At 37.4% G+C, this 11,888-nt stretch overlaps 1 protein-coding gene across 2 annotated transcripts; it reads right to left on the reverse strand.

Moving 5' to 3' along the window:
• Positions 1–379: 379 nt before the first annotated feature.
• Positions 380–10,339, reverse strand: IMPA1 (inositol monophosphatase 1). 2 transcript variants are annotated; one of them, XM_064390286.1, is made up of 9 exons: positions 10,187–10,339; positions 9,999–10,080; positions 8,568–8,701; positions 6,543–6,647; positions 5,242–5,287; positions 4,996–5,104; positions 4,166–4,274; positions 2,570–2,721; positions 380–2,148 (listed from the first exon to the last, which is right to left on the reverse strand). In XM_064390286.1, the coding sequence occupies exons 2-9, from the start codon at positions 10,059–10,061 to the stop codon at positions 2,030–2,032; spliced, it is 837 nt and encodes a 278-aa protein (XP_064246356.1). In that variant the 5' UTR covers positions 10,062–10,080; positions 10,187–10,339; the 3' UTR covers positions 380–2,029. The 2 variants fall into 2 exon arrangements, with proteins under 2 accessions (XP_064246356.1, XP_064246347.1); XM_064390277.1 differs by lacking the exon at positions 10,187–10,339 and having other exon boundaries at positions 9,999–10,158.
• Positions 10,340–11,888: the final 1,549 nt, after the last annotated feature.

Raw genomic sequence — 11,888 nt, forward strand, 5'->3', positions numbered from 1 at the left:
AGATAAGAATCGTAACAAGTTTTTCCTCAGATAACATAATTGGGAAGCCTAACAATGAGAAAGCCACATGCTTCAACCAGCTGACAGACCTCCAACACAAGTGACTGGCAAGATAACCCATAAAGTTTGAGTCTAAAGTTTGGAGATTATTAATGCACCATGATTGCACTGGAGTAAGCTGAAATATTGGCTCCAAAATCCAGCTGCAGGTGCACACATAACCCTACATCTCAAGGCACAACACTTTATGTTCTGTGCACATCAGAGGCCAAGAAGAAGCAGTGTTCAACTCTGACAGTTTGAGGCTCACAGTTCCAGCTTGATGGGTCACAGCACTGGACCTGATGAATGCTAAGAAAGGAAGCACAGCTAAAGCCACTGCTGCTAAAGCGTATTTATTTCTAACGTTCTCCCATCTTAAGTAGTTTTTAGACATATTGCCATTCCACAAATAAAGTTATGCAGATTTTGTTATACAAAAGCCACAGAAATGGTGCAAAAGACATTTCCAAAATAACCATGATCCCACACATATTGTTTACAGCAATAAAGTTACAGTGAAATGCTCAAAAGGTTTACATCCTTATCAACAGGAATTTAAAAAGTAAAGTAATTCTAAGTGTGGCTTTTTGGGAAGACCTTTAAATAGGAGGCTAACCTTGTTAATATTAATCATCTGGCATTAGGTACATCTTAAAATTAAGTGTTTCTGAAAAATCTTCAAAAATTAACTGATATAAAAACCTGACATTTATAGTATGCAATCTCATTAAACGTCAATAGACCATTTTCCAAAGTAAAAATAGTGGGACAACAGTAAATAAAGTCAGGTTTTCCAAAGTACTGCTGTGTCCTAACTAAACAATCAGTGAGACAACTTTCTTTTCAACACAAGAAAAAACAGTCTAAAAACCAATGACATCTTTTTTTTTAAAGTGCATTAATTATCTGAACAGTGCACTGATGCTTTTAACAATCTTAAATACAAAAATGCAGAGAACCAGTATAATTTTCAAAGTTTACAACAACTGACACCTAGAATTAAATCACTACCCTTTAGGTACAGGTATATATCTTCCTCTGTGTACATTCTGTAAAACAAAATGGAAACCTCGTCCAGGTTGGTCATTGCTTTTGCAGCTTACAAAAAATTAGAACATTATGCAAAAAATATGGACTATGGGCTTATTTTTTTGCCAGCTGAAGTACTGAAAACTCTCTTGGATTTAATGGTTCCTTAGACTTTGAAACACTCTCATCCATGAAGAAACCAAATCAAAATTAACAAAATTAAAATCATACTGCATCTTAATTTCAAGTAAGTACATTTGATGATAGGTGTGCTCAGAACTTAATTCTAGAAGATGAACATATTTTCTGGCACAATAACTATTACTTTCAAAATTGTAGTGGATTTGCAAGTGTACTGGCCACATAAAGGGCTAAAGAAGAGATTGTATCCATCTACCATTGGAAAGGTAGAATGATGCCTACAAAACTAATGATACGTAAGTAATGAAGGCTTTAAATTGTAGCCAAAACTACAAGCAACCAACAGGTCTGGAAATGTGTGAACCAGCTCTACAAAAACTGCAATGAGGTAAGGAAATGCATAGATGAGAGACCAGACAGAGACAGACTGGATAAACAGTAATGCCTTCATCTTTTTGAGTTCAGGATCAGATGTGATGATGTGGTGTTAGGACAGTGGGTTTTGCTTTTGTCACTTACAGATCTAGAGATCTTTATTTATCTATATATCTAAGAGTCTCTTGCTATGTGTTCCAGTACAGTATAAAACATTAAAATACTAGTTGCATATATTTGCTTATTTTTCTAGATTTTTATCTAATTGTGATAAACAAAATACTCAACAGTTAAAGCTTACTGAGAATGCTGTTCAATCTCAAAGCTCTACTTAGCAGCCACACCAGTACTGAAAGACTACCATCTATTCAAGGTAGAACAACCACCATGTGGGAAAATGAGACAACACTAGATAAGGACATTTATGGTGCAGCTTTGGTGCTCAGTTGGTTGCATCATCTCTTCTCAGAGGAATTACTTGAAGTTCTTTGGCTATTCTCTCTGCAATAGCTCGACTACTTGCTGCAATTATTCTTCGAGACATCAAATCAAATGGTCCACCTAGAAAGCAAAGCAAACAAAGCAACCAGTTTATATATGAAGAAAATTAAAAGTTGATATGAAAATAAACACTGAAAAACTTGAGTGCAAATTATATTATTTAGGACCAAATTTTTCCTTTGGACAAAACTGCATTTAACACAACAGGTATATATTATGAGCTGCATTTCAATTCTCTTCAATGTATGCTTACTGTCTTTTTTCACTTTTCCAGGAGTCCAGCCAAGGCAGCAAAGGTTGTCTTCTTGCTTAACAACATATAATTAACCTGTTCTTCATCTATTAACGGGTTGGCAACTGCTCAGTAGTGGTAGCTTGGAAAGAGGACTGGAAAGAACTTGCCTTCTCATTTCAGCTACATTTTGCTCCCTATTAGCCATTTAAAAGGACAAAAGACTATTATGCAGGCCCTTGTACTTACCTGTTACATCCAGCAGTACTCCACCGGCTTCAGTAATAACGATTCCAGCTCCTGCCATATCCCAGCAGTGAATCCCCATCTCGTAATAGGCATCAGCTCCACCCGCTGCCACAAGGCACATGTTTAAAGCTGCTGTACCAACAGCTCGAATCCTAAAGGAGATACAAGAGGTTGTTTTAACTGAGGAGAGTTTGCAAAAAAGTTACAGTGTCTGTACCAGACAACACAGAGATGTCATGGTGGAAGTGAACTGAACTAGAGCAAGCACGATGAAATGCTGCAGTGAAACATAAAAAATGGAAATGAAGTGTTGCTTAAATAGCTTGAAGAGTTTTCAAAATACAGCAAATTTCTAGAAATTACATTTAAAAATTCTGTTTATTTTTGTTTAAACACATTTTAAATGATTTCTTAAACAAAAACATATTATGGAAGATAGTTTCCATGAAACAGTAACAGTCTATTCTGCTCTTTGAACACAAGAATTCAAGAAGAGTATACACTTTTCAGTGATGAAAACACTTTTTTTTTCAGTTTCTCTGGTGATGCTCAGTAAACATCTCTGACTTGCCAAACCCTCTAACAGTATTCATAAAAATAAATCACAGAGCATAAATTTGGTCTGGATAATTTAATCAAACCCTTGTGTCACAAACTCCAGTTTCTTTTGGAAATGTCAATGTACTTAGGCATTTTTATTTGTAAACAATGTTTGAGACTGAAGTTGATTTAAGTTGCCTCTTGCAACAGTTTAGCTGCTATCAATTACAATTTAATGCACAGTTTACTGTTAATTAAAATAACTGCAGTTTTTTGTACAAGTCACGCTTACTTGCTAAGCTGAACTCAAAACACATCCAAAATGTATTTCCTACTTACATCTTAGCATAAATTATTTAACAACATCAGAAGACTTTTTGAAAGTAGGAAAAAACCTGCATGTTCGGTGTCAAAGCAAGAATCCTGAGAATCTCAGCACAGAACTTGTTGGATCACAAACATGGATATGGTTGAGTAACAAAAAACTCTACTGAAACCAACTTTATACAAAATGGTTTGTGGAAATGTAGACTGGTTTATCTAGAGGAGAAAAAGCAGGGAACGCAACCAAAATAGGAGGAGTTTATGGACAATTTAAACTACTCAGACAAACTAAAACTGTATGGTTTTGAAAGAGGAAAGGGGGATCTACTTTTGTCTTATATATATATATAAATAAAACAATTTTCATTACTACAAAGAAAGGAAACTAAGAAATGTAATACAGCTTCTGTTCATTCAGTTTTATCTAGGGGGAAAAAAGGCACAAAATTGTATTTAATTTTTTAACTAGTAAATACAACACTTTGTAGTCCTGCAAGTCCAAACATGCTTTGCTTCTCAACACTGATTGTTAGGGTTCTCTTCTGCATGTCTCAGTTTGAAAAAGTTAAAACAGAGTTTCTCTGTGGAAGCTACTAGACAGAAACATTTAAATCGTATTTTGTATTTAAGGTGTCAAATATAATGTGGCCAAAGCTTTCTAAAATTATTGTATTTACAATATTAACCACTGTCAGGATATATAAATATATATAAAAATAGGAAGCATCTTACCCATGAACAGGAATACTGAGAAGTCTTTCCATATTAGAAAGAATTATTTTTATAGCCTCTGGATCTCGATTTGACCCCAATTCTGTTACTAAAAGGGATTTTGTAATGTCTGGAAAAGAAACAAAACCTCACTCTTCCAACTGCACAACTTAAACAGTCACAGTAACTAGCAGTGTTTACTTCATTGCTTTCTTACAAGGCTGAATAAAAGTGAGGTATCTTAACAAAATAGTACATGTATGAAACATATAAAAATCTGTTATTATTTGGAAAATTGCAGGAAAAAATACAATGAAAGAAGGTTGAAAATACATGACCTGCTCCAACTGCACGTACACATTAATCAATGCCAGTACTATACAGAATTCTATTACTATAAAAATTAAAACAGTCTTGAGATACTTGAAGATGTCATTTGAAGCATGGATTTTACTTGATGTAGGGTTGTAAGCATAGAAGAGTGGTAGTGACTTAAACCAATAGGTCACACCTGGGAGAAGCCGAATTGTTTGGCTATTTGTTTCACTCTAAAAAAAAAATCAAACAGATTGCAGACATACAGGGAATTAAAAAGAGAAACTAACAAACAAAATCACAATACATGGGAAATAAAATTTTCAATTGTCAAGTCTTGATTTTGCACAGATCACATCATATGCATCCAAAAGAACATAAAAAGTGTTTCTCAAAACTAAACAGCCCATGGTAAAAGAAAGTCTTGCAAAACAAAACTAGGAGCTAAGAAATACCAATATATCCACATCTCAATTTCCTCCTGTCCCACTTGCAGTCTGGTAATTACCAGGGAGAAGCTACTAAGTTCAGCCTACCTTGTTGGCCTGATACTTGCAGTTTCTGACCGTTGCAAAATGCACCTTTTCCTTTTCTGGCAGTATACATCTTGTCTCGTATACAACTATACACAATTCCAAACTCTATCTGCAAGAAAAAGGAAAAATACCTTGTGGGGTTTTCCCCTTTCTTCCTATTTCCTGTGAAATAGGAAATTAGAGAACTTAGTTGTAACTAGATGCAAGCAATTATTCTGAATTTAATTAAAGTAATAAAAAGTATACCTCTTTGTTTACAACAAAGCCAATTGAAACTGCCACAAATGGAAACCTACAAAACAAAACATTTCACTAATTTATAGTGAGATACTACATTTCATTTATTATCCTGCTTACTCTTAATAAAGATAGTGTTCAGATAAATGTAATGTATATTTGAAAAACAAACTTGAACTATACAGAAGTGAGGTTCCTAGAATGTGTACAATTTAGCTGAAAATAGAACCAACAACACTTATTACCATTTGAAACACAAAGTTTTCTACGTACTGGGGCTGTCATTGCTGTTACAGCTGTTCCTAGCCTAGGGCCTTTTTTCTACAGCCAAAGAATGCAAACAAGCCCCTATGCTAGTAACCTTTCTCAGAAGGATCAAGCTGGCCAAAATGGTCTCACAAAAAGAACCAAGTCACCTCTCCCACCACCCCTTTCTCCACCAAAGCTAAGACAAAGACAGATACTGAAGAATGCAAGAAGAGTGAAGATCGTAGGACATGGTGGATTGCATCTCAGTCTGAGTTCAAATCAATTAATCAACCAATTTATTAATTTTTACTTTTTTTTAAATTCCTAGACATTTGCTTTTATTCCTTCTGCAAAAAAAAATTACCAACTTTTAAGCCTGTGGATTCAGAAGAATGGGTTCTTTTCCTATAATTTTCTTAACATGTTATTTAGTAGGATTCAGAAGGTGTTTGAAAGCCATTGTGCACATAGCAGCAGTCATTTCAAAACTGAAATCAAGCAGACTCAGAAAAGCTGGGGCCAAAATCTATCACATCTAAAAGAGCTAAGGAATAGGCTGTCAGCATTACTCTGTAAGTCCCCTCCTCATCTTGGTGCAAAATATCATTGATAATTACTGATGATATCCTGCTTTCCTTCATAGCTGAGGCTCCTAGATCTCAATGGATTTGAAGTTTCTTAGAAATCAGCACCTGAAGCTGTTATTTTCCTTTCTGAAGATGCTGCAACTTATTATTCTGTATCCTGTTCCTGCTGAAATCTGCCCATCTATCTTTGAAATTCATGCCAAAGGCTGCTGACCCCTGCTATATAATACAGGCCTCATATGGAACAAATGATGTAGGTAACAGGGCAAGACTATTGTAACACTCAAAGGAATATTAAAATGCTTGCAAAGACTGCAATGGCTCTCAGTAAGTATCAATTTGTAACTATTAACAAATTCATAGTATCTCTTTCAAAGCAGTTTAAAAATTAAAAACCACCTTACTTTTATGGAACTGGCAAACGAAAAAGGGTATTGGTTGGGGTTGCTAACATAAAAAAAATGAAAGGTGGACCTGTGTACAAAGTTGGTAGTTCCATCAATGGGGTCTATAATCCATGTGGGGTTATCTGTCAGAATGCTGCCCTCTCCAGCTGCAACAGATTCTTCACCGATAAAGCTACAGTAGAAACACATTTAAAGACAGAAAATGTTTAAAATGTCTGAATTACAACACTGTCCTTGACATTGAAATTCTTTAAATGAGATGAAGCTCTGAGTACCACCAGTGATCATACGCAAAAAGCTGAGAAATACAGTATTTATCCAGAAAGCACCAACCACATCTGACCAAGCTCGCATGAATATTTATGATGTCAAGGATAAGCACAGTCTGCAAGGAAAAGAATTTTATGTTTCAACACAGAAATAATACCAGAATTTAGCACTCACAATACACTAGAATAATACCAGAATTTAGTATTCAGAACATTGACGTTTTCATAACTTTCTTCCAGTAACAGCATCATCAAATTTTGTTCAAAATACCTATAGCTATTTACACCTTTCAGCTTACTTGTGCTATACAACATTATTTTGTAGCTTGTGTTTTCAGTGAAGAACGCCTCGGTGGTCTTACGTACCTGGTTGGAACACTGCAGGACCTGTTAAATTTGAAGACTGACTTCAACCCAAATATGACAGAAAGTTGTTAATCTCAAAACTTTAGTTTTACAAGCATGACAAAATGGTTATATGGTAAAGGGATGTATTCAAACCAGAGTTCCTGAAGAAGATGGGTGAGTGCATGCTCAGCCACAGTACTAAACCCCAGGACACAGAACGCATAGTGCCACAGCACCCCAAATTCCACAAGTTTTGTTGCTCAGGAAAGCATTTTAGACTGCAAAATTATTAGAATGAGTCCAAGTAGGAGGAATTCTCTTTGAGGCCTTTTGCAGGTTGTCACAATTTATCACACATTACTCAACCTATGAAAAGTTTGCAGCGAACACACGCTTTCCTCCAAAAACATGTAAAATAACTGCTGTGAGGAAACAAATGAGGTCTCTTTAATATTGATTGGGAGTTTTATGATTAACTACAGACGTGAAGATGACTAACAGAGAGAAACAGCATGTTTCCAAAAAGCAGCAGATCTTCAGAAAAACGAGACTGAATATAGGTGGATGAGTAATTCCCTAGGAAGTTCAGCACCATTATGTCTAATGCGACATTAATAAGCATTTTAGAATATTTTAGCTTCTTTTTATTTTAGGTAACCAATGTCACAGAAACTGTGGTTTCAAGGTCATTCTGCAAGTCTGCATGCTTATACTAAATTGGTTACTGAACTTTTGCACCACCTCAGTTGTTCCAGCTCTGTACAGATTTCTTATATTTCACATAGACAGCTAAAATTACAAAGTCACCAAGAAAATGAAAGAAAAAAATAGCAAACCAGTTTTAAGGAAACTGTATTAAACTTGAGCCATTATGTCAAAATGCTGAAGACAGACCAATGTAAGCAAAATACATACAGATTACCCTTCAAGAATACATTTCTCAGGGGATGGGGGACAGGGGTATAGAGAGGGACAGAAGGGAAAAAAAGGGGAAGAGCAATTACGAAAACCAGTATTTTGTAAGACAGTCTTTCTGTTATGCAGAAGATCCTGTCTTCTTTTAAGGATGTTTTATGTTGTAAAACTGTATGAGATTTGCCAAAGTCACACTCAGTTCCACAGGACCCATCCAACACAGAAAGCAAAGGCACACTACTGCAAAAGCAGACAAGAAATTTGGTTTCCAGGTCTCCTGGGGCCACCTTTGACTTTCCAACACAATAACCAGGAAGTTTATTACAGCTGGCTCAACTGGAAGTGACTTTCAGATTAAGTTTTGTCTCATGTCAGGAGACCTGGGGACACCTTGTTTTCTTGCTACAGCCCTGGGCAAAACTTCAGCCCACGACTACTCTAAAATACTTAATTCATTGAAGGTAATTCTACAGCTTGCCAGCATGCCAGTTGTAATAAAACTTTACTGAGCAAAATAAAGTTTCCATTTTTTTCCGTCAAAAGCATTCAACAAGCCATACCTGTGAGAAGGATACTTTTCTTTTACCATAGAAATAATGAAGTTTTCTACTTTTTGATCAGTTTCTGTCACTAGATCTACAGGTGAACTTTTAGTCATAACAGGTATTTCTTCTCGGATTGCTCCACGGACTATCTGTAGAGACAAAAACAAATAGAAAAAAAATCTTTCATTTTTAACAATATGGAAAATATGAGCTTTCCAAAAAACTTAAGCATAATTTTTACAGTCATTTTCTGTACTGCACAAACAAAACACAAGCAGTGACATAACCTGGATTTAACTGCAGAGCCGGGACTTGCATCTCTAGTCCCTACTCAGTACAAAGTTTTACACATGGCTTTAAATCTAAGTACAAAAGGAAGATCACCAAGTAGATGAAACTGGAGTCCATTTTGTAAGGACAAGCTTTAGATTTACAAATTTAAATACCAGAGTTGAATAAAACACCTAGCACTGAGCTCAAGCCAGGTATATTAGCCAGACCCTGCATTTAGGATCTTAAAACCATCAGTACCAGCTTAGGCAAGAATCCATGCCTCACACCTCACAGAATTATTTTACTATAACTCAAAGATTTTCTGAGTGAAGACTTTAATGAGGTCATTGCAGAGAAAATGTTCCACAGACTTTGCAGCTCCAGGGGACAGAATTACTACATGTGCCATCTTGACCGGCTGCCACAGCCTTCAAATGTACTAAGAACCAAAACATTTGGTAACCACTTGTGCTGAGGCTTTGCAAAGATGTACAAACTTTTTCTTGTTCTAAGCCATCTTAAATCTCATATGGCAAAATATCACCACTGTTAGGGTGATAAGACTGCAAAGCAGTCTTCATGAAGACGAACAATCATCGAAACAACTGGTTTGGTTTAGAAGGAGCTTAAAAAACCATCTAGTTCCAGCTCTCCTGCCATGGGCAGGGGCACCTTTCACTAGACCAGTCTAGAGCTCTGTCCAGCCTGGCCCTGGACACTTCCAAGGACAGAGAGAACACAATAAGGTATTGAGTGCTATCAACAAGCCTCTGTACAAAGCTGACTGAGGTGTTCACGAGAAAAGACTGTTCCCAGCTTTCAGGTGGTAAAATAATACCGCAGACAGGTGTAGTTAAAGGGCAAAAGTCAAGATGCTCTTTATCACAATTCTGAATTTTATTTTTTAAATCAAACTCAAGGAACAAAAGTTACTCCTTAGTCTTTAATTGGACTCCAAGCCAAGGAAAAGTGCAAAGTTGTTTTCTTATGTTAACCGGATTCTAAACATAAAAGACACTCTAATCTTGCACTTGAACACAAACTATTCTGCCCATTTAGATTTTTGACAAAACACTCTCCAAAAGAAATTCCAACATCAACCTCCTTCAAAAGCTATATATATATATTAGACTCAATAAATCACCTTATTATTCACAAAGAGCTTATACATACCTCCCCAGCTTTCCTTGCTAAACCAACTGCATAATCCATACATTCTTGCCAGGGATCTCCCATCTTTCCCGAGATAAACAGCCTAGCAAAAGGAAAGATTAATGCCAAAAATTATTATCAAAAATTATTATGGCTCGTTTTCTTCCTTTTTTTTTTTTTTTAACAAATTCGAAGTTTTTTTCCTTCACCCGGTTTAAGCACTGTCCAAACGAGGAGAGGGGCTGAGCGCAGGCCCCGCCCCACGCCGCCGCGGGCTGCAGGACGCGCGGCCCCTCACGGCGCCCGAAATGGCGGCTGCGGGCGCGCCGCTCTCGCCGCCGCCGCCGCTCCCGCCCCAGGCGCAGGCGCCGCGCGCGAGGCCCCGGGCCCGCCTCCTCCGCCGCCGCTCGGCGGCGCCCGCGCCTGCGTGTGAGGGAGCGCGGGGCGGGCAAGGCGGCCTCGGCGCCGGCGCTGTCAAAATTTACAGCGGAGGTGTTGAAATTTAGACTTTGATGTCGACTTCGTGTTGATAATTAGACGTGGCAGGGCGGAGATACCGTAAATGCTCTCCCGTGGAGCACGCGATTGAAGTTTATAATTGAAAGGATAGTTTGGGTTGGAAGGAGCTTTAAAGATCATAAGCAACCTCTCTGCCGTGGCCAGCGATACCTTCCACTAGAGCAGGTTGTTCAGAGCCCCATCCGACCGGGCCTTGTTCCTTTCCAGGGGCAGGGCATCCACAGCATCTCTGGGCAGCCTGTGTCAGTGCCTCGGAGCCCTCACGGAGGGCGAGCTCACAGAGTTCAACGATTTTTGAAAGCAATTTGCAGTGCAACTGATGCTTCTTCAGTATTAATTATACAGAGGGAAAAAAAAAAAAAGAGGAAAAAAATCTTTCCAAGCCTGACTAATACCAGTTTCTTCTCTTTTTTTTTCTTTTTTTTTTTTTTTCTTTTTTCTTTTTTTTTTTTTCCCTCTGGTCTTTTGAGCCCATTTTCTGTCATCAGGTAAAGGAAAAACACTGAGGGCTTGTTTTGTCCTTACAAATTGCAGCTGATGTAACTGACTGTCCTATGCAAAATGGGTGATCCGGCTAAACAGGGCAAGGGTTGCAATTTGCTTTATGGTTAAAATAATAATAAAATGTCTACTTCACCAAAAGAAGCAGTCTTATCCTACTGCCCCAATGCCAACCTAATGTACAGCTAGGCCAAGTTAGTTTTGTCCTTTCCACATCACTGAAAAAGTTTCCACTCTCACTGAATCTGTTGTGTGAGGCAAGTCACTGTGCAATTCCACATTTCCTCCTTCCCATCTCATAAACAAGAATAAGCCTGCTTTTTAAAGTATTCAGAGTCATTAAAGAACTACAGAGATGATAAGTTGTGCTTGTATTGATTATTTTGCAAATCATTCTTTACAAGGTTGTACCAAAAACACACAGACCACTGAAAGAGGCACTTTGGCTCAGATTTGGTTTTTGTTGAGGCAAGCAGCTGAACATACCTCAGTGCAATCTATATAGGACTGCATGAGTGTTATGAAAAATGGCTTTTTGACATCACTAATGTATACTTAACATGACAGCAAGGGTTTTACAGATTTCAATTCTGCATTCACCTTAAAGTAGGAGAAGTAAAAGGAATGCCTGAAGTTCTCTCCTAACAAATATAAGAATTTTCCTAATCCAAATAATAATTTCTATTCCAACTGAAATGAAATTTTGTATTTTATATATGAGGCTGCTAGGAGAAAAACTAAGCTAAAGGGGTATTTTTATGTGTCACCTGATAAACTGGATGAACTGAGGTGACGTATTGATAAAAAGTCTGCAAACCAGACTGATCACACCCCAGGGTGCATACTTTTCCAGGACAGACACAGAAACAGAAAATTGTGAAAATAAAAGTA

This window comes from Passer domesticus, chromosome 1 (genome assembly GCF_036417665.1).
Source record: "Passer domesticus isolate bPasDom1 chromosome 1, bPasDom1.hap1, whole genome shotgun sequence".
Lineage (NCBI taxonomy): Eukaryota > Metazoa > Chordata > Aves > Passeriformes > Passeridae > Passer > Passer domesticus.

Bases quoted from the DNA above. Each gene is read 5' to 3' on its own strand.
- IMPA1 (XM_064390286.1), bottom strand. From the start codon at position 10,061: ATGGGAGATCCCTGGCAAGAATGTATGGATTATGCAGTTGGTTTAGCA. The intron at 8,702-9,998 runs GTATGTATAAGC...TTGTCTCTACAG, and splicing joins TAGCAAGGAAAGCTGGGGAG to ATAGTCCGTGGAGCAATCCG. The intron at 2,149-2,569 runs GTAAGTACAAGG...TTTGCTTTCTAG, and splicing joins AGTACTGCTGGATGTAACAG to GTGGACCATTTGATTTGATG.